The following is a 24,950-nucleotide window of genomic DNA, read 5'->3' as shown; positions in this document are numbered from 1 at the left end:
TGACATGTGGTTCGACGCGTCGACGCGCCTTTGCCTAATCCAGGCATCAGTAAGCAACGAAAGCCCACCCCATCTCTTCCACCACCATTTTTGCCACTCTTGCGAACCCTATGGCTTCTTACGAATCTCCAAACGGCTTTCTCGATCTTGAACCGCGATGAGGCGAGGGGACAGAACCGGTACAACGTCCAGACCCAATCCGGAACGATTCCGCACCCCAGACAAGCCTGCGACAGGGCGCTCCTCAACGGTGTCGGACAGATCGAAACGAACTAGCCTTCTCTCGAGGGGAAGTAGTCACGGAACCCCCGCGTCGTCGAACTCGACATTCAGATCGTCTAGAAGGGACACAGGGCCCAGTGAACAGGGCCAACCGACCCTCACCCAGATCGACTTCGTGACGCCCGTGTCGCAGAATGTCCCGTCCAGCGATGATCTCGACTATATCGGGGACCACGGACAACAAAACTATGCGCGTAAGACTAGCGAGGTGATCGAGCTAGACGACGACTCTGAGGACGATACCGAATATAGACCTTCGAATTCGAATTCAGAGAAGAGACGAAGCCGGGGCGTTCGATTCGACACAGATACAGGGAGCAATAAAAAACGCAGGAAGAGTGATTCTACAAACCAAAGTGGTCGAAATGCCGAACGGAATCGAAGAAAGAGTGACGATAGCGTCAAGGGGAAGAAGAAGGGCAAGCAGCCGCAGTCGAAAGAACAGCACAAGACTCTTACGCAAATGGATTATGTACGCCGTTACTTGAAGATCGAACCGGATGATGAAGTGAAGCTGGAGTATACGTATCAAACGCCCAAGAAGCAGAATGAGCAGAAACCCGACAGGAAGCCCACGCCCGCTGCGGAAGACGCACGACTGGGCCCCAATCTTGGGCAGGGGTATTCAAGCGAGCTGAAGAGAAGAAAGCCAAACCGCCCGGAGCTAAATAAGATTTCGGAGCCGGTGGCATATCGGAAAGATGGGAAATCGTTGAAACAGCCAGTTACTCCACAGAAACCGCGGAGGTCTGAAATACCTTCTTCACAATCACCCGAAAGTCCCGGACTAGCTATCATCTCTTCTTCTCAATTCCGCAGTGCAACCCGCTCTCCGCTGAAAAGGCCACCTTTATTGGCCGCTGATATGCCTATAAAAAAGGAATCACCGAAGCATGAACACAGCGGAGAGGGAGATATTCTTAATGCAAACCAAGATGCTTCACCGTTCCGTGATACGTCGCCACCCATGATGCTGGATTCTCCGCTGTCACAGAAACACGCTGTACCTGAAAATCCTATCGTTAATGTTTTCGACACACAACCCAATCCTTCAAGTGAGCAACCTCTAGAGAGGGGCGACCTTGAACCCGATGAAGCGAACAAGCCCCCCTCGACCACCCAGCGCACTGTGGTATATGAAACTGACGCCGAATCCGACTACGGTGATTCCCAGGACAATTTGTCCAGCCCTCTTGGGTCTCCCACAAAACGACAGTCAGTTGATCTTGGGCATGATGAGAGCAAGGAAGATGACGATCTGGAAAATGATGATTCACAATACCTCCCGCCCCCGCCCGTCCCTCCATTCGGACAGGAAACAGACTCAGGTCTACTGAACTCGGAAAACTTGACATCCGATGCATCTGTTTATTACAAAAGGGTGCAGCCTGCCACGCAGTTCCCGCTCGAGCCGATACCTACTCTGAACACGCAGAAATTGGCCGAGCTTTTCCCGAACGAGTCGAGTCAACTGCGGACGCCTGTGAAGAAACCGCGATTACTTTCAGACCCCAACAACTGTATACCTTCTACACAAACACAGACGCCCACCCAAACCCAAACCCAGACTCAATCACAAACTCAGTCTCAAGACGCGGATAAAACGCCGACCGAGATCGTTCCCGAATCTTCACCCATTGCCCGACAGGAAGATGGCAGTGCGCCCAACAGGGAAACGCGCTTCAAGCCCAGGCTCCAGGATGCAGTGGTACAGGTCGAGTCCTCACAACCAGCTGATAAGCTCCCTCGAGGGGAAGGCCGAAAGCAGGACTCCTATCAGGGTGGTATATTGTCAGAGGGTCAGATCCTCACCTCCAGCGTCATGGAAAGCGTGTCTATGCCAGGTTTTTGGTTGGGCAGTCAAGACAGTGTGGGAGAGCCGTATGAAACGCCATATACATGATAATACCTCCGCTAGATTTTATGACTATAAAACCCGACATAGATAATATGATACCATCTACATACTCCATAAATGATGATGACGATAAGCAACGTGTAGATCGGCGGGGCTTCGGGCCGTCGTAGCCCCGGGAACGGAAGCGGAGAATCCAAGCAACGCTGACGGTCCCTCCGTCATTCTTCACTTCCGTCCCCCTGCCTCATTTAATTACCTCGAATTCCAACCCCCTGATCGCAACGTCATACTGTGCCCCCACAAACCATGGATATAGCTTATGACCACATCCAGGAGGAGATCTTCACCTCCAACGATGCCTCCAAGAAAGAAGACGCCAAGGACCAGTCGACCCCCGCCGACCGACCCAACGTCGACCTGAACACCGAGCTGCAGGAAACCTTCCGCGCATTCTCCGCCAGCCCGTGGGGTGCCCGCATCGGAGGATTATGGGACAACGTTCGCAAACAGGGCGAGAGCTACTACGAAGGCGCTAGACAGGAATATGCCGCTGCCAGCGAAGAGGCGGTCAAGGGCTTCTCGGACCTCAGGGAGACTATCGTCGGACGCACGCGCGGTCTGTCCCTCAGTACGCCGTTCGCTGCTCCAGGAAGCACCGAGAAGACGTCAGATGAGGCACCTACGCCTACTGCGTCCCGCGCGGGAGAGGGTCCGGCCGCGGAAGGAGGAGAGACCAGCGAGAAGAGCGTGGATGGTGCGGGCGCAAACGCAAACGCCAACGCAGGCGAGGGGTTCCTATCTCGCTTCAAGGCCGAAGCGGGTCGACGGTTGAAGGAGCTCGAGAAGGCGGAGGAGGCAGCTGACGAGGCCATCTTGCGGTTTGGACAGAATATCGGCCAGAAGCTGCGGGATGCCGTGAGCATTGTGCCGCCGGGTACGGATTCCAACAAGATCCTGTTCGAGAGTAAGGACTCGGAGGGCAAGCGGGTCATTCATGCTACGCGGTTCGAGGCCCAGCTCCATGTCATCCACTCCAACCTGGACAGCTTCACCAAGGACCCGGTCAGTGATGAGTGGCCTACGTTCCAGAAGGAGTTCAACGTGGACACCAAGACTAGCGCCATTGCGGCCGACCTCGAGAAGTATCCTGAACTCAGGGCTGCGATGGAGAAGGTTGTGCCTGAGCAGGTTGAGTATGCGACGTTCTGGTGCCGTTACTATTTCCTTCGTCTCGTGATTGAGACTGAGGAGCAGAAGCGCAAGGAACTCCTTAAGGGTAAGCCTCTTTCTCTCTTTTTGCTAGTATTTCAGGATTGCGATAGCTAATCATAACTTTATAGGTGCCAACGTGAACGAGGAAGAGGAGGTTGCCTGGGATGACGACTCTGACGACGAGACCGACTCGCCTGCGACTCCCCAAGGAAAACCTAACAAGCCCACCGAAGCCCAGAGCTCGGCTCCCACCACCGAGAAAAACAACCTTTTGAAGCCCAACGAGCCTCGCCGCTCCAACGACCAGCAATCCCAAGCAGACAGCGAATCCAGCTATGATGTCGTCAGCGGTGCTACAAGCCGAACCCCCGCTAGCCCCAAGGATAAGAACAAGGACGACGACAGCGACGAGGACTGGGAGTAAGGGAGTTAATCGAACTCGTGCATGCGACATATAGAGCAAATGATCGGTTTACCTAGATCATTTGTGAACAGGTGCCATGTGGACGATTCCCTTTGACCACTGGCTGGTCCGAGCGAAGCTTCAACTGGATCTGACGGGGTGACGGTATACGGAGTGGTGTTCTACGGCGCTGGATTGTTGTTCTGTTCTTAATTTACGGCGTGATGGGGATTTCTCTCTTCTTTTTCTATATTCGTTTTCTAGCGATTGAATTATTTTCACTGATCTTTAGTAATTGCGTATATCTGGTCTTGTCTTCTTTTCCTTGCGATCTGATTCGAAATAAAGTCTAATCTACAATCATGAACATACTCTAAGACAAATCTCTATTGGTATCGCTAATCTGCAGTCGCATAAACTTACAAACTCAGTTGTTTCTATTGAGATGCGTGCGCACACATGACTTCATTCATAACACGTCCATAAAACCTATGATTTCTTATTCATTCCGCACAGCCTCCGCAGCAAGCCAACAATCACCGGCCCTCCGCATCCTCTGGACGAACCGACGAACTACGCAGCGAACTCGGCTGACGCACGTCCGGCCGCGCCGGGGTAGAGCGTCGCGACCGCAACGGCGTCTCCGGCGTATTCTCCCTAGAGCGGAGATGGAACCCTCGCACGCGGTCACTCGGCGAGTAAGGATAATCAGCACCATCGCGGGGATACCCCGTCGGCGTGCCATCCGGGGCCCAGGTGTACTGATACTCCTCGCCGCGTCGTTTGAGGGGGCTTTCGTCGTAGGGATCCCAGCCGACTCTGCGACGGGCGTCGGCGCGAAGACGTTGCCGGTGTTGCTCGTCGCCGCCGGCACCAGTGGTGGCGGACTCTTCGAGGAAGAAGTTCAGGAGTTCATCGCTGATAGAGAGGTGGGATTGCTGTTGGAATTGCTGCAGGGACATCAGACGGAGGAGGATCTCGAGGAGGGAGAGGGAGGTGCGGATGTTGTTGAATTGGGGGTTGGAGACAGTGGCTGTGGCGATGTTTTGAGACGAGGAAGAAGGGCGGGAGATGTCTTGGTGTTTGTGGCTGGAGGGAGTTGACCTGTTGCTGCCGGGGTCGAGGGAGAGTTTGGCCATCATTTCCGGGTCGAAGGTTGAGGATGACTCTTTGGCGGGCGTTTTGGGGGGTTCATCGTCGGACTCATCGTCTGATGATTCGTCCTCGTTGTATACTTCGAAAGCGATCCATTCGGGGTCGAGATCCTTGGGTAAGCGCCATTCATCGGGCACCGAGGTCTCGTGGAAGCTGGCGTTCATGGAAGGGGCAGACGCTCCGTTTAACTGGGCGTCTAGCTGCGCTTGATCGTCGTCTCCTTCTTCGGTGTCGGATTCATCGGAGGGAGTGTCGTAGGCGGTCTCTTCGCGCTCTACCATTCGTCGGGGAGGGATAGCGTTGACGTCTCGCTTCAGAAGTAACACGGGGTTGTTCGTTTCGCCGTCCGTGCTGATATTCAATATCTTGCCCGTGTCGGCATAGAATATCTTGGAAATTTGGTGAATGGGGAGTATTTCCCGTAGTCCGGCAGACTTGACGTCCTCATAGCTCTCTGGACGAGGCTCGTCGTCATTGAACGTGTGAACCCGCCCGTCGTCCAAATCCTCGATTATCAGCAATTGATAGGCGAATTCATCTACCCTTGCCTCAGCGGGGTACAGATGACGTTTCTGTGCCGCCTGTGGGTTGGTAGCCAGGTCCATAGGCACTCGTCGGAGCTTCAGGCGGGCTTTGTGCATGACCTCCTTCCAGGTCGTTTCGCGAATCCCATCTTCGTCATGTGGCCGAAGATGACTCGCATAAAGCATGTACACTGACAGAGTGAAGGTAGGGCCGATTTGGACGGCCTGCGAAGGAGACATTGAATACTGCGTGTCACCAGCGATAAGAAAAGTGCTAGCTTGTAGTAATCTGGATGGCGAAATGGATGACGGTAAATTAGTTGATAGCTTAGCCCCAGAGGCAGTGATCGCCAGATTCATGAGGGGCACTGCATCCTCAATTCGTATCAAGAGTTTCCTGATGTCCTTGATAATGAGCTTGATCTCCGCATCGTTTTGAGTGCGACTAGCGGCAGACTTGCTTCCTTTTCGGAATTGCTCTTCGGATGCAGCCGCATTCGCCAACCGTTGGCCAAGAGCTTGAATGTCCCATCGTAGAGCTTTGGTCAGTGATACCGCAGATTCTAGAGATGTGTTGCCACGCGCAGCACTAGAGAAGGTTAGCACGGCTGGTTCTGATAATATAATCATATCCGATTACTTACATCAGCTCGATCATGTCGATGGCGGGGGAAATGACCTTTCATTCCGGTTAGCAAACTATGAAACCGAACTGCATACAAGCTAAATGCAGATAGCAAGAACCTGCCTGGATCTTGCTCTCAAGTCGCTGCTGCAACGTAATCAATTCATCTTTCTCCTCGCTGTTGTCCACATTCTGCTCGACGTAACACAATGGTCAGCCGTGCTTGCTCCAGATTCCGCCAGAATATACGGTCAATACAATAAGGGCCTACCCACTTTCAACAAACGTCCAGATTGACTGATAGCATACTTGGCGGTAATAGCAATTCCCGAGCTAGAAAGAACGGTTCAGCTTAAGATCCTGACTGTCGCATACCGGGATTGGTGGGGTTTACCGGATGGCATAATTCATTGCCTGCTGGGTAAGCTATACGGGGCGTTAGTGACATCATTCTGTTGAAATTGGGCGACAGAAGTCATACTCGGGATAGAAAGCCATCCATCTTGCCACCGCAATCTAAACCAGGACGTTTGGGCAGCAGAAGAGTCGAGAATCGGAGTGCACTGAAACCGTGCGGTGCCTGACTCTTATCGATAACGTGCCACCCACCGTGGCTGGGGAACGCAGTAGAAGCCCATGTGCAAGAGGGGAAGGAATTGAATCCAAGATGGTGTGCTCTCGCTGCAAACCAGGAGAACAGAGACAAATGAGGGCGAGAGATGGACTGTTTACTGCGGTCTTGTAGATGCAGGACGGACAAAAAGCGCCGCTGCAGGCAAAGCAAACAGTGCAAAAAGGAGGGTCAGGCGCCTGAGACGCCACAGACGCCCAAGGCGGGGAAGCGCTGAGTCAGCGGCTGCAAAATCAGGCGCAAAGAATCGAAGCGCCCCTCCGCCGCCTTTCAAGCCGGCCGGTTCTTTATTTCTCTTCTCCCCGTCTCTTCCTTTCCTTTGATTCTCGTCCTTCATTAGTGGTCTTGCTTTGTCCGCGTGCTTACGTGTTTCCCTTACAACATGGCCGACCAGACCCCTGACTCGTGGGAGGATGAACTCTCCCGGCAAACCGAGGGCGTCAACCTGAACCAGAACGCACAATATCGCCCTCAGGCTCAGGCGCCTTCCTTCCACCCCGGCGCCGCTTCCTTCCAGCCTGGTGCCGCTACTTTCGTCCCCGGTCAGTCCTTTGGCGGCGGATATGGCGGTTTCCCCCAGTACGGCCAGCAGTACGGCCAGCAGGCCTATGGCCAATACCAGGGCTATGGCCAGCAACAAGCCTACGGCCAATACGGTGCCTACGGTCAGCAACCCGGTGCCTACCAGCAATACCCCGGTTTCAATCAACAGCAGCCTGCCCAGGCTGCCCCGGCCGCTCCTCAGCAGCCCCAGGCCCCGGTGAACACCCAGCCTGCCCAACCCGCTCCCAAGCCCGCCGCTGCCCCTCCCAAGGCCAAGGTTCTGTCGATCGGCGGTGCCAGCAACTCCCCCGCCGCTCCCAAGACGAAGGTGCTCTCCATCGGCACCCCCTCCCCGGCTCCTTCTTCGAACACCCCCTCCTCGGGAGCCGCTACTCCTGGGGACTCCAAGGGTCCCCAGGCTGCCACCGCTGCCAACAAGGTGACCGCCAGCAAGGCGATCGATAAGACCGAGAAGAAGGCGGAACAGAAGGCTAGCGGCAAATCCTCCCCTACTCCTTCGGGCCGCTCTAGCCCTGGTCGATCGAGCCCGTCGCGAAGTGAAGCCGCCAAGGCTGCCCGTGACGCGAACGCCGTCGCGATGGAGCAACAGGCGGATGTGGATGATTCGACATTGAAGGAAATCTACGGTGAAAAGAAGGAGCACGTGAACATTGTGTTCATTGGACACGTCGACGCTGGAAAGTCTACTTTGGGTGGATCTATCCTCTATGTCACCGGTATGGTGGATGAGCGAACTCTGGACAAGTACAGGAGGGATGCCAAGGAAGCCGGTCGTGAGACCTGGTACCTTTCATGGGCCCTGGATCTTACCAACGAGGAACGTGCCAAGGGAAAGACGGTCGAGGTTGGCCGTGCTCACTTCAAGGTCGATGTGCCGTCGCCGGAGGGAACCATTGAGCGACACTTCTCTATCCTGGATGCCCCCGGACACAAGTCGTATGTCCACCACATGATCGGCGGTGCTTCGCAGGCCGACGTCGGTGTGCTTGTTATCTCGGCCCGTAAGGGTGAGTACGAGACAGGATTCGAAAAGGGTGGTCAGACCCGTGAGCACGCTTTGCTTGCGCGCAACACGGGTGTTAAGAAGCTGGTCGTTGCTGTCAACAAGATGGACGACCCTACTGTCGAGTGGAGCAAGGCTCGATTCGATGAGTGCACGGTCAAGGTGTCCAAATTCCTTGAGGCTCTCGGCTACAAGAAGGACGACCTTACCTTCATGCCCATCTCCGCCCAGCGAACTCTCGGTATCAAGGACCGTGTTTCGAAGGAGCTCGCGCCCTGGTATGATGGCCCCTCGCTCATCGAATACCTGACGGACATGAAGATGCCCGAGCGTAAGATTAATGCACCTTTCATGATGCCGATCACGGCGAAGTACCGTGATATGGGTACGATGTGTGAAGGCCGTATCGAGTCCGGTGTTGTCAAGAAGAACGCCAGCTGTATCATGATGCCCAACCGCACGGAGATCCAGATTGCGGCCCTTTACGGCGAAACTGAGGATGAGATCGCTACTGCTACCTGCGGTGACCAGGTGCGCATGCGTCTCCGTGGCGTGGAAGAAGAAGATATTCTCCCTGGATTCGTCCTGTGTTCGCCCAAGCGTCTGGTTCACACCGTGTCGAGCTTTGAAGCCAAGATTCGTATCCTTGACCTGAAGAGCATCCTTACTGCCGGTTACAGCTGCGTTATGCACGTGCACTCTGCCGTGGAAGAGGTTACCTTTGGCGCTCTCCTGCACAAGTGCGAGCCCGGTACTGGACGTAAGAGCAAGCGTCCTCCTCCTTTCGCCAACAAGGGCCAGACCATCATTGCTCGTCTCGATGTCACTAGCACCGCCGGTGCCGTGTGCGTTGAGCGCTTTGAGGATTACAACCAGATGGGACGATTTACTCTTCGTGACCAGGTAAGCCTACCTATGCAGTTGATTCTATTAGAGGATGACGATGCTAACGTATAATTATTAGGGACAAACTGTTGCCATCGGCATGGTCACCAAGCTGATCATGAACGAAGATAAATAAACGTGCATGAATTAGAAAGCCTGTTGGCATTTTCGATACCACGAGTCTATTATTTTGAACGATCTTGCGGAGAGTTCACGTTGCGGCTGTGGACAGGAAGGGATGGGTGGGCAGAGGCTGGGTAACGATATCTCAGGACTAACCCTGCCTTGGTTGACGATGATGAATTCTCTTTTACTTCTTTCTTGCTTTTCGTATAGATATCAGTCCTTGCTTTCGCTTGGAATTAAAAAAGTGATTGGTTCTCACATTCAAAAGCTTTGCACTGCCTGTATAAATTAAGGAGGCATTCAAACTCCCAGCACATCAATCATGAGGTTCGTAAGGAACAATAGTCTTCATAAATAGGTATCCATACATGCAGAGTCAAATGTCTATACCGAAATCCTGAGATCCCAATTTTTTAGCTCCTAGATTGCCCAATGTCGGACAAACATCAAGATGAAAGGAGAGCGCGAGATGAAGAGATAACAGAAACTCAATCACCGCTTCTTCTTCCCAACCACCTTCGTAAACCCGTCATCATCAATCTCCGGCTCGACCCTCTCCCTCGGAGCGTTCACCAACGCCGGCGCATCACCCATATCCTGATCCTCCTCGTCCTCATCATCATCATCACTCGCCTGATCCTCCCCCCTCTTAAACCCTTCCACCGCATTCGCCGCACCCCCCTTCGCCGCGATCTTCTGCTGCCACGTCTCCCACATCTCCTGAATGACACCGAACTCGCCACGCGCCGTCTGGTCCCTGAACTCGATGATCTGCGCCGCCACGGGCACCGCACTCTCGTCGTCCACCACCACGTCGAACTCGTCGTTCATCACCTGCTCGAACACGTCTTCGAGGTCTAGAGCGTCCGTCTCCGGTCGCTCCGCTAGCATCTCGGAGATCGCGCCGCACAGCCAGTCCCGCTTGTCGACTGATGTGGGACCGCCCCAGTTCGACTGCACAGCCAGGTTCATCGCTGGCCAGTTGTTTATGGCCAGTGTGATGCCCATGTCGAGGTAGGTGGATGCGGAGGTGGGTTGTTGTTGTTGTTGGTCGGCCATTTTGGAGGTTTGTGTTGATGGATTTAGGTAGGTAGGTAGGTAAAGGTAAAGCAAGGTGAACGTGATGTTTTCTCTCGCTCGCTCGGAGTGTTGGATTGGCGGGGTCGATTCAGATTTCTTTCAGATTCGGTCGAGGTTTTTGTGTGTGCAAGAACCGGTTGAAATGATAGGAATCAATTGGTCGCTTGTGCGAAGCGCTATCGTAGAGATGGTCTAGATTAAAAAGGAGGTGGGCACAAGACCAATTGCGAAGAAGAGGATGCGTGGACCTTGGAGGTTGATTTGATCTGAAATTTTTTTTTTTTTTTTTCCCTTCTCGATGCTCCGAGATCGAATCCCTTATCGATGGGAGATTAGATATGATAAGAGAGGTCATGTGATCTGGTGTCTGGCCTGGAGGGGTTTCCAGATTGGGTTTTGCAGAACATTTTTAAGCTATTTATTTATTACTTTTTAGTTTATTCGAAAGAGATCATAGTATGTGATATGATGCAATCAGTCAAGTTGCTCAACTGTCAGTGGTGGCTTGGAAATCCACTATGGTACTCAGTCTCGAAAAATATATACCCATGCACAAAGAAGAAGAATGCCCATCAATACAAATGCTTCAGGTTATATGGTCAAGACAAGACCCGAAAACGCCTGGTATATCCAATCTTGTATGCGCCACACAAGAACCGCCTAATATACAGACAAACGAACGAGGGGAGGGAAAAAAAGGTGGTATTGTAGCCAGAAAGGAAACACCGTAAACACCACTAATCTACCTGATATGGTCCCCCGAAAAGTAAAAAGCAACAGTCGTAGATTACAAGACATAACTCAACAGTTCCTGGGCTCGAATGGCAGTGGAGATGTGCCAAGGCATCGTGCTGCGCTGTACAGCACAGGTCCCCCTGGCGCGGGCCAGGGTGGCCAGATCGCGATACATCCCCAGTGTTTCGCGAAGGAGTGATTCGTGAATTGAAGGGTGTCGCTGTGTGTATATGAGATTCACTGTGAGCGCGTACAAGCCGTCGCCATCAGTGGCGCCCTTGCGACGAAGTAGATACCCACTGGTCAAGGCAGGGCGGTACTCGGTTAGGTGCGGGGAGCTGTTGAGGCGATGGGAAAGGATCACCCCCCAGGATTCGTCACAGATATCAGTGAGCAAAGACTCCGATTCAGCTTCTAGCGTAGATTCCGTAGGCGTGGGGGCATTGACACCGCTTGGGGGAGTAGGGGCGTTGCCGGTTTGATCAGGGGAGAGAACACTGGGATTTGGTGTGGCGACGGGCGTGGAGCTCGTTTGGGCATTGAAAACGCTCATCGGGATCGGGAGGAATGGAGGTTCGAGGTAGAGATCAGGTGTGGCGCTCACGTTCAAGACTGTCAATTCTGAAGGCACTGTAATCGTCTTGTTATACTGCTCAACAAGGTTCGACCATGCTATAACGTTGTCAGTCATGTCAAGGTTGGGGGTTGTGTCCGGGTATCATCTTACAATCGACCTCGTCCTGGTCCACAGGTCCAGTGTACACGAGTATGAGTCTCCAGCGTGCCGAAATCCGATCCATTATATCTTTCGTTGCTCCCCAGATCTCGCCTCGTATATCATGAACATTTCTAGATGAACTCCCACCCCGAAAGCGCAGGTTATATGACATAGTTCGCTGGAGAGATCCGGTATTGTCTGACCAGGCCACACTGATCCAGCGCTGATCTTGACTCTTGGAGCATGCAACGTGAAGGCATTTGCCTTCCTGGAGCGGCGAAGATTTCTCAGATGCGAGTCTGAAATGAAGACTCCTTGGAAGAGGCTCCGCTAGAAGCATTGGGGGTGCACAGTTGACAAGACTGGGCTGTGCACTCTTCGGTGGACATCGGCTGTATACCTCCAAGGCCAATCTCAGATACTCAACCTGTGGGGGAACAACTAAGGATTCGGTCGACACGACAAAGTCCATGGGAATGATCTGCAGCACCACTTCGTTGAGTAGACGAGATTGCTGTTTTTCAGGATCAGTTGCATATTTTTGGAATAGACTCCAAAAAGCAGTGCACAAGTCCACCATTGAAGCAGCATGGGTGAATGGATTTATCATATAGATAACAATATTATCTTTGCTGGGTGGAATGTTTTGAAGAGCAATCCCTGCATATGGTTAGGATACTGATCGTGGGAATGAGATGATCGCGGGCCATGCGACGTACCAAGTGATTCACATATCCCTTTCAGAGATTGCATCGCGGAGGGGTAATCCGATGATTCAATATTCCATGATCCTGAAGTCTGATCCAGCCCATTAGACTTGTCCCCTCGGGCATGTACACCGAGATTACAACTCGAGTAAAGTAAGCTGATCCGCTCTAAGAATGCATCGGCCGCTTCTGTCATACTTTGCGGACAGATGCAATAGGCCGCGACATCCTTGGGACCAAAAGCAGGTTCTAAACCAAAGGTTTCCCAGAATGTGACCGCAGGAGGCAGAGTTTCCAAATATTCCTTGCCCCGGCGGACGCGCACATGGGGTGGATATAGCTTTGATATTGAGCCTTTTCCTGCCTCCTTACGTTGCGAGGCCTGGCGAGAAGTGGCAGTATTGGCGGGCGGAGGTGATTGGTTATGATCCTGTAAAGAAATAAAACCGTTCAAATCAAGCCTTTCCATGCCATCCATAAACTCGGTGTCCTTAAGGAGAGTTCGTATTGAATATGCTCCGTCACCAAGGTCGGAAATGCCGACGCGTCCATCAAGTTTATGATCCAATGACGATTGCACAACTTGGTCCGCTAGTATCTGGGCTACCTGGACTTGTAGATCTTTGCGAGCGAGCACGGGGAAGGTTTGGTTTTCGGGGAACGAGAAGTAGCCTGTCATCGACCAGTCGGAAAATGTGGACAGAAAATTGCCGAGAAAGATCGACTGCCCGGCTTTGGGAACGGAAGACTCTTGATCAGGTTCTCCTATTGACTTTTCCTGGACAATCAAGCTACCGGAATTAGAGCGAGCGCGCTTTCTTTTGCGGGTTGGAAATGTAGCCGGGGAAGCCCCCCTTTCTGAGGCAGCACTATCGCTTTCGTCACTTGAATCACTGTCGGAGTCGGAAACCTGCCATGGCTCCTGGTCATCATCACCCGGTGGGCTTGCTTGGCCATCAAAAGTTTTTGAATTGGCCTCCGCCGTCGAAACCTTTCTGTGACGCCGAGGTATGCCAATAGTCGGTATGTCACCCTGAATGCTAGAAGATTCCATGCTGGGCCCTGCGTCTGTGGCTGTAAACCAGAACTTGCCAGCAGCGCCATATTTCTGATCCCAATTGGACATGTTCTGTTTGAAAGCGACGGGATTGTAATAACTCTGGCCTTGTAAATGTCTGGGAGGAGACTGGCTTTCCCCGTCCGGTCCAGGCAACAGTATCTTCTTGATTTCCACTGGACTGAGAGGAGGACTGATTGTTTGGTTATTCTCATCAGGAGAGGAGGGGCCCACCAAATTGTCGTTAACCGGAGTCTTTTGAAGTGTGGGTTTTGGTGTCTGCTCATGTAACGGACTCATTTCAGGGAGAGATGCATGCTCGATCGGTGTTTCCTGCGGTGCAGGGACGTCTGGAATTATGATATCAACAGGATCAGGCTGCATTTCTGGTTCGCTGGGTTCTATCACATCGGACATGTCTTGAACAACATGCTGTGCACTACCGGCCATACGATCAAATCCAGGGTCGTCGAAAAAGCTAAAGTCGACATCAGTGATCCCTTTAGCTCCGAAATCTTTCTCATTCATGTCACCAAACAGATCGTCATCGTCGTTCGTGTCATATAATCCCGATCCAACCGTGAGCCCAGGGGTTGGGCCGAACGCGGTTGACACGTCCACATCCGAGCGATCTTTAAAAGATATGTTGTCTTGAATTTTTTGCTTGTTTTGGGTATGCGAGAAAAGCAATCCGAGGTCTGCGTCGTCAACGAGACCGTCTGAGGGGGCAGTGGCGTGCAATCCCATTCCGACCGCCCCATCCGGCGGCGTCGGATATACAAGACTCGCTGTTTGAAGCTCGGGATACTGAGAGGCACGAGAAAGGCTTTCGAGCGCCTCTGGGGGATCAGTGAGGTTCGTGAGAGGAATTTCTTGTTCTTTGGCCTGCTGTTGGTGATTGGGAGCTGGTTTAGGAGTGGCATCGCTATTTTCAGGTATTTCCATCCCACGCCATTTCTGCGCAAAGTCTAGAGGATCCTCCGCCATGGGATGATAATCATGCCTGCGCTCTGAGGTAGAAGACTTTACCCTCCTGAAGCAATATATCGCAGGCCATAAGATCCGCTTCAAAGGGAGCGAAAAGGTGTTTTCCTCATTTGGGCGCATAGTCTCTCCGGCCAATCTGGAATAGAACGGTTCCCAAACTTCTACTTCAACCCAGACAGTTTCCTCGATCGAATCAACTGCTAGTCCGAAGTTCTTGAGCCACTCTAGAACAGTGAGTTTCCATTGCTTGCGCTGGGCAGTTTCGTTGCCGTCAATTGCACTGCCGTCGCCCGATGGATATGGAGAGAACGGATCTATTGAGCCGGGCGTAGTGGTGACGAGTCTGGCAACTGATCCGCTAGGAGATAACCAAAGGTCTATACCCGAGGGTAGGTTTTGGAGGCCAGCGAGATCGTCTCCAGGTTGAAGTAATCGCAGGATACCGGGTTGGGAGATCGTTTGCAAGGTGACGGTTAACTTTCCCGCAGAGGTCAATTGAACTTGCAGCGTAGTGAGGGCGGAAGATGGAGAGGGGTCATTGTTGGCGGTCTTGAGGTGTTCGTAACACTCTCTATCCACAATCGTGAACAGACTACGTGATCCAAGAGGGATGACTTTGTTGCGCCGAATTAACTGGAGATTCAATGCACCAGTAACGGCCGATATGAACGAAGCATAGATAGTCGCCGAGCTGCTATACCCGTCCATGCGCCGAGTGGGTGTACCGGCCGCATTTTGGGGGCGTTGCGGCCCAGCGGGAGTCCCACTTGCGTTTTGGGGGTCATTTGAAAGGTTCTTGACAATATCCCAGGCGGTAATATTGCCCGACGCGGACACTGAGGTTACGATGTTAGCGCATATCCCGTTCCAGAGCCAATGCATAGGTGCCAGCGCGGGGAACTACGAACCTTTCAACGTGGTTGCGCCAACGAGAAGGCGATTCTGCTCGTCTTTACCTTCGCGTGAGCAGAGTGGGCCCAGACTCTCAAAACCCGGAGTCGCGGAAAACACCCATAGACCCAGCCGCCTCGGATAGCTCGACACCAAGCACTCTAGATTCCGCAGTCGAAGTTCGAGATCCTTTAGGCGGCTAAGATGCTTCAGAATAGTGTAACCATTGGCAGGCGCCTCGCCTGGCTGGTTCGTGATACTGGGATCTTCCGTATATATCCTCCAATATATGTTGGAGAATCCATCCTGGGGGGTCACATTAGAGATTACCGCGGAGATGCGACGGCGGATTTACGTACAATAACGCGTATGTTTGTGATGGACCCTCCGGGAAAGTCCATGATTTATTTACCTCTGGACCCCAGAGAAGAGGGGGCAGTTCTTAACAATAGCGAGGGCAGATTTAGACTCTGAGAGCGAATTCATCTCCAGGAGTGTCTGGACAGGTAACCATATCCCATATCCATATAGCCCATGGAACTTATCGAGGTCAGCAGATTGGTCAGCTTTTCGACGTCATCGCGACCGCCGGAGTCGGGTAGCGCGGGAGTACCGGAAGAATAGATATAAGACAAACAGTAAAATGAAGCGATCAAGACCGCTCGGGAAGGAGAAATGGGCAGGAGGATGGCGATAGCATGGCCGAGGGAATGTTGTTGCATCGCAGACCTTCGAAACCCAAACGGAGGTTGGTTGGGCCCGTGTCGCCCAATCAGCGCCGGGTCACGCCCACCGGGTCACGTGGGCGTCCCTATCGATAACTTTTTTTTTTTTCTTTACATTTTCCCATCTGTTGGTCTTGTTGATCGCGACTCCAGGAAAGTGCACCAGCGCCGTCATGAAGCTTTCCAACCAGTCTGAGGTGCCGGTATACACCATATCCGGCTCGAATACCGCTCGTCCACTTCCAGAATGGCTTGCCAGACGACGCAAGCGCAGTTTGAAAAATGATCCGGAGTATGCGAATCGAGTCGAGCTGCTTCAGGATTTCGAATTCGAGGAAGCTAGCCAATGTATTCGGGTCAGTGAAGATGGCGAATGGGTCATGAGCACGGGTGAGTCTTCTCAACTGTTTATAACTTTCTTAATTAAATATTTGAGATTCTTTGCGACTGACCAACTTCGTCCAATCCAGGTACCTATAAACCTCAAATTCACACCCATCATCTCCCGCAGTTGTCGCTTTCATGGGCTCGTCATACGGATGCCCTGAACACAACCTTCATCCTCCTCTCGTCCGACTATTCAAAATCCCTCCACTTGCAATCCGACCGTTCCCTTCAGTTCCATACACCCGCCGGATGTCATTACACTACGAGACTTCCCCGCTACGGCCGTGACCTGATCTACGACAAATTTTCCACGGATGCGTTGATTCCCTCTGTCGGTGTGAACCAGGATGGAATGGGTGAGGTGTTCCGACTGAACCTCGAAATGGGTCGTTACATGCGCAGCTTCGAGGTCGACGTCGGTGGTGACGATTTCACGTCGACCGGCGGAGGAGCTTTGCAGGGTGGTATCAACACGGGAGCGGTCAACACGGGAGCCATCGCCGAGGACAGTCACGGTCTTCTGGCCTTCGGAACCACGCTAGGAACCGTCGAGCTATGGGATCCCAGAGCCAAGGGCCGAGCGGGCATTCTACTACCACCTACACAATCAGGGCCCGACGATCTGCGGTCTGAGATTACGGCACTGGAGTTCCATCGCTCGGGCTTGACTCTCGGAACTGGATCCTCCAACGGTCTCATTCACCTCTACGATCTCCGATCTCCGGTTCCTCTTCTTAAGAAGGATCAAGGATACGGTTTCCCCATTCACACGCTCAAATTCCTTCAGCCATCGACATCCGCCCGTGAGCAGACTATGGAACCCAAAATTATGTCGGCGGACAAGAAGATCATCAAGCTTTGGGACCCGCGGGATGGCACTCCTTGGACGTCTGTGGAGCCTGCTGTCGACATCAACTCCGTCGCCTGGTGTAAGGACAGCGGAATGCTCTTGACCGCCAACGAAGGCCGGCAGCAGCATGCGTTCTTCATCCCCCAACTTGGCCCCGCACCCAGATGGTGCTCGTTCTTGGATAACCTGGTGGAAGAGATGGCCGAGGACCCCAACGATCCCAACTCTTTCAGCACCGGCCAGGCTGGTTCGGTTTACGACAACTACAAATTCTTGACTATTCCTCAGCTGAAGACTCTGAACCTGGAGCACTTGATTGGCCGGACCAATCTCCTGCGTCCTTACATGCACGGTTACTTTGTGGCTCAGCGCTTGTATGAAGAGGCCCGTCTGATCACCAACCCGTACATCTGGGAAGAACAGCGCGCCAAGCGAGTCAAGGAGAGAATCGACCAGGAGCGTGAGAGTAGAATCCGCGGCAAGAAGAAGGCCGCCGTCAAAGTCAACAAGAGACTCGCCGAGAAACTCATGGCCATCGAAGACAAGAGCGAGCGTCGCAAGGCCCAGCGCGTGCTCAACCGTGGCGGCGACGAAGACATGGTCGATGCCCCTGCGACCACCGACAAGCCCGAGCCCGAGCCCGAGCCCGAACGGAAGGGTATTCTCGGCGACAGCCGTTTCACCCAGCTGTTCGAGGACGAAGATTTCGCCATCGACGAAACCTCTCGCGAATTTCAGCTGCAAAACCCCAGCACCGTTCCCGACCAGTCCACCCGGAAGGAGCGAGGCCTCACGGCCGTGGAGCAGGAAGCGATCGACGACGTGCCGGGCTCGAGCTCCGATGACGACTCCGACTCCGACAGGGAGCAGCAAGCACAGCCCGTCCAAGAAAAGCCCTCCAACAAGTTCTCTACCTCGTCCTACAAGCGCAACAACAAGTCCCACCCGCGCATGCAGGTTTCATCCTCCAACGCCGCCAACTCTTCCCGCGATCGTTCTTTCGGTTCTCGCGCGCAGAATATGGGCGGCAAGCAGAAGCCTGCGCGCCGTGGCGGCGGCGGCGTGGTCGGCGAGAGAGAAGTGACGTTCGCGCCGCGTGTGGCGTCCAAACGAGCACCGGCGGCACCACAATTCGACAAGACCAGTTTCAAGGCAAAGGAGCGACGAAGCGCATCCGGAAACACGTTCCGAAAGATGTGATTCATCGCATCTATTACGAAAAAGCCTTGTTTCCATGTTCCAATCGATACCCCTACCTACTTTGTGTAGCAAAAGCAAACCAAAAAGCAACAAGGCGTTTAATGAAATTTGGAACCGACGATGGAAGGATTTCCCAGTCTCTTCTCTCGTCACAACGTATTGTTCCCAGTGACCAGGTCTCCCTACAACACCTTTGAGTCTACCTATCAAGTGCAGGGAGTATCTGCCCTCCTGCGGTCCTGCAAGCATTTATCCTGTACCTTCCGCTTACCTCGGGCTTGCTGCCTCTGCACCGCCACTGTTGGTGCTGACCTCACCCGCTCAATATAGTTAGTTGGGAAAGCGCACCTAATGCCTGGATACGTCGGTGGCGTCAGAGATCTTATTCGAGTCCTCACAAACAAGGACGTTTAGGACGACCCCTTAAACGACAAATGGAAAAGGCAAATGGAACGAATGATATGTACGAGAGGAAAGCTGGATCCTGTGTATAATGTACTGTATATATGACCTAGAACCAAAAGAATTGCATTACGCCTTGAAGTTTATACAAGTTCAATCATTTAGTTACACCAATTCAGCTATCTGTCAGCCAAGAAAAGAGGTTGAAAAACTCTAGGACGAAAGAATTTTGACCAAGATATTCAAATTGTGTCACTGTTTCTGATAATAGATCAAAATAGATAGTAAATAGAAGGCAAAAATCCATCCAACTCCAGACCTATTAATAGGGCATCATCAAAGACAAAAAACCAAATCATACTCATAGGGATGCTGTAATTACATACCAAAAAATGCACAGGTTAAAAGGAGAAAGAACAAGAACAAGCGTAAAAACATTTCACAAGAATCTAAAACAAATAAAAGGGCGATATTAGACTCCAAAACGCAAGATGCCCAGGTAAAAAGATTTTGAAAACAGCCAAAAAGAACGAAGCCTCCGTGCCATTTCTATTCTCCAAACCTTGTTTCATCACGGTGTTGCTCGCATGCGCGTATCAGTCTATAAGAACAGCTGCCCTGGCTTAAATGGCACGAGGAAAGGATGAGAAGAAAATCAAAATCAAAAACGTGGTATAAGATCAAATGCGGTAGTAGGCTGAATCCTGTTCAAATGCCAAGAATGTAAAGAAAATGTAGAGAGGAAGGAAGAATGTGAAGGGGGGAGAGGGAGAGAGAGAAGTGACTTCGAGAAAAAGCAGCGTATTCACATTCAGGACCCGATGTGGTATATTCTACCAGACGTGAAATCCTGCTAATCCTCCTCGCCGACCGCTGCCTCGTCTAGATGCGCTGGAACCACCAGTATCCGCGGAGTGATTGCCATGTCGACCCTCTTCGAAACTGCGGCGAGAGGCGCCGAAATCGCTCATCGCAAATAGCAAGGGCTCATCCTCTTCCGCTGGCTGGGGAGGTCCACCACGACCGGCACTAGGTCGTCGTCCAGCCCCGCGGCGTTCATCCAAGGCGGAAGTTCCGCTGTTGCTGCCGCTCCCGGTCCCTTCGCGGTCATTGTCACGGTCTGCCGCGTACGGCGGGACCATGGCTCCACGCGCGAGACTGCTCGAGCCCGAACTGAGAGAATGAGAATGAAGACCACCGGAATACCCTCGACCACGAGAACTGCTAAAGCGTGGTTGGTATACGTGGTGATGGGTCGACGATGTAGAAGCGACTGTGGCTCCGGAGGCTAATGAACTTCGATGCTGAGCCGGATCATGCGCCGTTGAGGTCGCAGTCACGTCCGGGTTATCGGTCAGCGGCGTAGTACGCAGCTGCTCCTGCGTTTGGTCCACGTTGGTCTCATTGGTCTCGTACTCATGTTGCCGATGGAGTGCACTCAGACTGAGATTAGACCTCTCTTCGGCTCCCAAGCTCACGCTTCGCATGTTGAAGGGGAAGATCTCGTCTTCGTCAACAGCGATCGTGCGGCGGCGGTGTGCGGCAGAGCTAGAGCGACGGTAGACGGGAGGGAAGACCCTCGGCGACGTGGGAATGTCGATTGGGTTCACGGCGGATGGCGTTCGCTCCGTTCCATCGCTGTTCTCGTCGAGGGAGGAGTCCTGTTCTCCAGGCAAGGCCCGTTGGTCGGGGTGATTGGGGTCATTGTAATCGACAATACTGTTGGAGCTGAGGCGAGAGGGGATGGCCGGAGTGTGTGGCGTATGAGGGGATATTGGCTTTCCGGGTGACGACGCCGTGGAGATGGATGTGCCGGCCACCATGGGGGGAACGCCCGAGAGCTGCTTGCTCGAAGAATTGGATGAACGCTGCAAAAGCAAGGAAGACGACATTGAGTCTGAAAGAGCTGCATTCGAATCTCTCATACGCTGGAATCGGGTTAAAGCGGCACTGGTGGCAGTGGTTCTACGCGCAGCAGCGTCAAGAGTGGTGGACTTCGAAGGGTTTAACAGATCCTTTTTCAAATCAAGCATTTTCAAGAACTCAGAGATATTCTCATCGTCCGCATGGATGGACTCTGCACTCGTGCCCGTTGCTTCTGCGAGTAGGCCAGAGCCAGGCTGGGCAGAAGACGTCGCACTGGCTTTGCCACTAGAGGTATCGTCCTCAGCCTTGATTCCACCGGAAGAGGGCCTACCTCGGCGATGGCTGAAAGCGCTACTATATCTCGAGATCGGAGCGGGTCGCGGAGACGCGGAGTTGGAGGAGGCAATGGCATTGTCCGGGGCCGCGATTAGGGACCTGCGCGCCGACGCGGCCATCGATGGGGGAGGCATAGTCCGAGCCTCGGTGCGCGATCCTGGCCCCGAGCGCGGAGAAACGCCAAGTGGAGGGTCGACCAACGACGGTGAGGCAGATAGCGGCGGGGCTTTGAACGGTTGGAAGGAAATGGACGGTCGTCTTCCAATCCCGGGACTGCCTTCTCCGGCGAGGACAGCGGCACGGCCGGCAGGACTAGCCTTGGCCATGGACAGAGGTCGACGAGAAGAGGAGCCAGGCGGGGAGGGAGACGACGTGCCTGAATTCCTTGCAGCCCGGAGCGCGGAAATTGGGCTTGCACTTGTCGTAGGTCCGACATGGTGGAAAGTTGACAGGCTCCCGTACGCCTGGCTTGGGTCTGGATCATCGACGGTTCTCTTCTCCAGTGGTACCGACCCAAGTTCAGGATTCGGTGCTTTGGCATGCAACTCTTTGTTCGGTAACGATGGACGAAAGATTTCATCGTCAGCTCCCATGAAACGTGAGCTGAGCAAAGCCTCTGCATCGTCCACTCTAAAGTCACAACTGGTTCGATAAGTGACTTGCACTGAAAATGGACCAGCAGGCGATTCCGTGACCCCAAAACTATACGTTTCCACCACCTTATTATTTCCTTCAAAGAGAGGAATAGTCAGGTGATCCGGCTTGGGGGTGTCTTGAGGAGCTTTGCCACTGAGGAGTCTATATTTGATGCGTAGGGCCGGGTTGGCCCGCAGCCGTCCATTGCGTTTGGCAAACTTCCAAGCGGGCAAGAATTTGGAATACGCATATAAAGATCTGAAGAGCACGATGCTCTTTTTGTATATCGTCGGCAAGATAGAAGCAAGATCAGTTGGGAGCCGGTTGGACGTATCTCCCAGCTCAACTCTCCACCGCTCCAAAATGACATCATCGGATTTGGAAGATGGAGGTCGAACGGGCTGTGCCTCTCGTGACGTTGCGAGAGATTCAAGCACATCCCATCGCTTCCCATTCTCATCTAATGCAACAAGACTCTGATTATTTGTGAGACCTGCCGTATCCAGGTAGGTTTCGATGATTAAAGGAGGGGGTCGATTCTCGGTCGCATCACATATCCTCCACGTCCGCAACTGTTCTCGAAGAGCATCCGTATCCTCCATCTCGACATTGAACTACAGAAGCGGCGGTATCAGTATTCTGCATAGTATTCTGGGAGATAAGAGGCGCTCTGTGAGGTTGGAAAAGGGCGCCGCCCTGAACGTAGCCAGCCTTGGGATATGGGGGTACGTACCCAGCGGTTCACTTTCGGGGCGTCGGAGCCCTTGACAAACGACGGTGGGAGTTCGACTCGCGAATGCAATATGATCAAGGCGGCTTTAGTGTGATAATTCTGCCCGGGGAAAGAAAGAGGAGAGTTATCAGCAGACTGTCCATCCAAGGATCCAAGATTCAGGGTCATACCGAGATGATCTGATTGAGCTTTGCCAGCGCCTCCTTTCCAGGCGGGGTACTCTGCGACTGCTCCGAGGCAGGCTCCGTCTCAATGCCCAGGCCTCTGCTATGTTGTATGCGGACATCGGCCGTGGGGGAATTCGGGCGGAAATCGGGGTCTCTGCGATCGGCAGAACGAGATAAGCTCGACCTGCTCGAGGCAGGCGCTTGCGGCGCCGGCGACCGTGGATGTTGATGCATGGTCGGTCTGTAGAAAGGACCGGCGAGTCTCTGAAATGTTAAAAAAAAAAGTCTCCTATAAGAAGTGTGGTGGTGGTGACGACACCAGGGTCGGGCTATCACGCAACGGATCTCTCAATCAGGAAGGAAACGGAGAAGCGACGAATGCGCTGCCGCGGTCCATGCTAACGAACCCAAAAGAAAATCGTGGAGACGGGCGATAAGGCAGCAGAGGGGCAGACGGGGTTATCTAGCGCCCTAGATAGCAGGCATACACAGGAAAGATTGAAGGTAGACGCCAAAGGGCTCAGGCAACAGGGCGTTGGAGCATTCGGAGAGCATGCGGTCTAGACAACCTTGCGAGCTTCTCCGCATTAACGAACGACTAGGCGGGAACCAGTCGTCTCTGGGGGGCGTCCTCACGGTGTGAGAGGAGGCAGAATTCAGGGAATCATGATGACAATCAATGATATTCAAAATTCCAGAAGAAGATAAATAAGAGGGGAGAGGAGAAAGGGGAGGAAGAAAGATAGAGAGAGAGAAAGAGAGAGAGAGAGAGAAAGAGCGAAAGAGCGAAAGAGAAGGGGAGGATGAAACAGGAGGAGGTAAGTCAAGCGGTACGGGAGCGACCAAGTCTGTGACGCACACCCGGTGACTCGACGGTTCGTGTGCAAGCGGTCAGTCAGTCAGCCTGACCAGAGGTGCCACCGATGAAGACAAAAAATAATTATTAACTTAATAAATTAAATTAACGATTTAATCTCAGCAAATAAATTCATCCAAAAATAAGAAGTTCAGATTGCTCTGGGTAACCAGTCACCACCAGTAAGGGATATCTGCTGTAAGTCCTGTCTGTATAGTACTACGATCAATCAATCGTCAAAGGCGGTAAAGGACAGGCGCACCTGCAGTAGTTCTGGTATCGTTCCGTATTTACCGCCTCTAGCTCAGGTACCGCCCTCTCTCCACAGGCCTTCGCTCTTCTTGGGAGTACTATGTACTTACCTCCCTGCACTCCTGGAGAGCCTTTGGAGGCGTGAGGATGATCAATCTGGTAGGACTTTGATTCAGTGTCCGGGTCACGCCTGAAAGTGCACATGTCTGGATGACGTATTGTCACGTTATTGCCCTCCATATTCATTCCATCATGGATAGGTATGGTAGGTTATTACCTGTTTGATAGTGGAATCCCTGACAACTGGCACGGGGTCTGGTCTTCCTGTGTACTTCCAGTGTACGGTACAAAATATTTCCAACTGACTCATTATTCTTAGTTCTTACTGCGTACTTGATAGCTCTCAAAAACAGAAAAAGCAGAAAAGTTACCGCTTGCGCCAGGGCGATCAATCCACCCGCATGACAGGGTCCTTTGTTACCCGCCGTTTTCCTCTCCCTTTCTTTCTTTCTTTCTTTTCTTCTTTCCTTGTCGTTTCCGGCCCTCAACGGAATCCCGTTTAGGCCTTTCCCCTTGGACTGGAGACGGAACAATAATCTAGGAGATTTAACCAGCTGTCAAATTCGACACAACGTGTGCCAGTGTCCAAGACTCTAAGCCCCTTGAAATGGAGAGAGACCGGTGGACCGTCGCCCAGGGTGCTGGGACTGGTCGCCTCACTGTAACGAAGTGGAGAGTGGATAACTGAACTATCCAGGACAATCCGGTCCCATTCTGCTCCATTTTGTACTATACTCAATACTCAGTACTCATTACTTCCTGTACTTTCCTGGACAAAGTTACACGGAGCATCGGCGTCCAGCATACTCTGCGATCTGGGAGTGGTCAAACCCGGGCAACAAGCGCCCATGCGCTGCGCCGGGATGGCAAAGGCTGCATGAGACCTCCTGGGTACTTCCTTGGGATCGCGGAAGATAACAACGCAGTAAGCGACCTTGCAGAAGGGCGCTTCCAGGACTTCCCCGTCTAGGCTTCTGACTCCTTGACCTCCTTCGCTCCACCGCCAACCGCCAATCCCTGGCCGTCTCCCTCTTTTG

At 52.8% G+C, this 24,950-nt stretch overlaps 7 protein-coding genes across 7 annotated transcripts; 3 read left to right on the top strand and 4 right to left on the bottom strand.

The window, feature by feature from the left end:
- Positions 1 to 157: 157 nt before the first annotated feature.
- KD926_004199 (BSD domain protein) lies at positions 158 to 3,776 on the top strand (the record flags this gene model as incomplete). Its single annotated transcript, XM_053097464.1, has 3 exons — positions 158 to 2,126; positions 2,457 to 3,416; positions 3,481 to 3,776. The coding sequence occupies 3 exons, from the start codon at positions 158 to 160 to the stop codon at positions 3,774 to 3,776; spliced, it is 3,225 nt and encodes a 1,074-aa protein (XP_052961340.1).
- A 515-nt stretch (positions 3,777 to 4,291) lies between these two features.
- KD926_004198 (RanGTP-binding protein) lies at positions 4,292 to 6,092 on the bottom strand (the record flags this gene model as incomplete). The annotated part of the gene is made up of 2 exons (XM_053097453.1): positions 4,292 to 6,023; positions 6,079 to 6,092. 2 exons carry the CDS (start codon positions 6,090 to 6,092, stop codon positions 4,292 to 4,294), a joined length of 1,746 nt encoding a protein of 581 aa, XP_052961339.1.
- A 980-nt stretch (positions 6,093 to 7,072) lies between these two features.
- Positions 7,073 to 9,278, top strand: KD926_004197 (translation termination factor GTPase eRF3; the record flags this gene model as incomplete). Its single annotated transcript, XM_053097441.1, has 2 exons — positions 7,073 to 9,160; positions 9,222 to 9,278. 2 exons carry the CDS (start codon positions 7,073 to 7,075, stop codon positions 9,276 to 9,278), a joined length of 2,145 nt encoding a protein of 714 aa, XP_052961338.1.
- A 482-nt stretch (positions 9,279 to 9,760) lies between these two features.
- On the bottom strand, positions 9,761 to 10,327 carry KD926_004196 (pre-rRNA-processing TSR2 family protein; the record flags this gene model as incomplete). The annotated part of the gene is made up of 1 exon (XM_053097430.1): positions 9,761 to 10,327. The coding sequence occupies one exon, from the start codon at positions 10,325 to 10,327 to the stop codon at positions 9,761 to 9,763; it is 567 nt and encodes a 188-aa protein (XP_052961337.1).
- Positions 10,328 to 11,135: 808 nt separating this feature from the next.
- KD926_004195 (uncharacterized protein) lies at positions 11,136 to 15,844 on the bottom strand (the record flags this gene model as incomplete). Its single annotated transcript, XM_053097419.1, has 5 exons — positions 11,136 to 11,755; positions 11,811 to 12,461; positions 12,521 to 15,388; positions 15,461 to 15,749; positions 15,803 to 15,844. 5 exons carry the CDS (start codon positions 15,842 to 15,844, stop codon positions 11,136 to 11,138), a joined length of 4,470 nt encoding a protein of 1,489 aa, XP_052961336.1.
- A 497-nt stretch (positions 15,845 to 16,341) lies between these two features.
- On the top strand, positions 16,342 to 18,605 carry KD926_004194 (WD repeat NOL10/ENP2 family protein; the record flags this gene model as incomplete). The annotated part of the gene is made up of 2 exons (XM_053097408.1): positions 16,342 to 16,558; positions 16,639 to 18,605. 2 exons carry the CDS (start codon positions 16,342 to 16,344, stop codon positions 18,603 to 18,605), a joined length of 2,184 nt encoding a protein of 727 aa, XP_052961335.1.
- A 1,235-nt stretch (positions 18,606 to 19,840) lies between these two features.
- KD926_004193 (putative autophagy protein Atg13) lies at positions 19,841 to 22,979 on the bottom strand (the record flags this gene model as incomplete). The annotated part of the gene is made up of 3 exons (XM_053097397.1): positions 19,841 to 22,459; positions 22,579 to 22,677; positions 22,749 to 22,979. 3 exons carry the CDS (start codon positions 22,977 to 22,979, stop codon positions 19,841 to 19,843), a joined length of 2,949 nt encoding a protein of 982 aa, XP_052961334.1.
- Between the last annotated feature and the right edge of the window lie 1,971 nt (positions 22,980 to 24,950).

Source organism: Aspergillus affinis, assembly GCF_023601865.1.
Source record: "Aspergillus affinis strain CMG 70 chromosome Unknown NODE_1_length_919884_cov_86_970707, whole genome shotgun sequence".
Taxonomy (NCBI): Eukaryota; Fungi; Ascomycota; class Eurotiomycetes; order Eurotiales; family Aspergillaceae; genus Aspergillus; species Aspergillus affinis.
The sequence above is the reverse complement of the archived record's forward strand: the minus strand, read 5'-3'. Positions and strand labels throughout refer to the sequence as shown.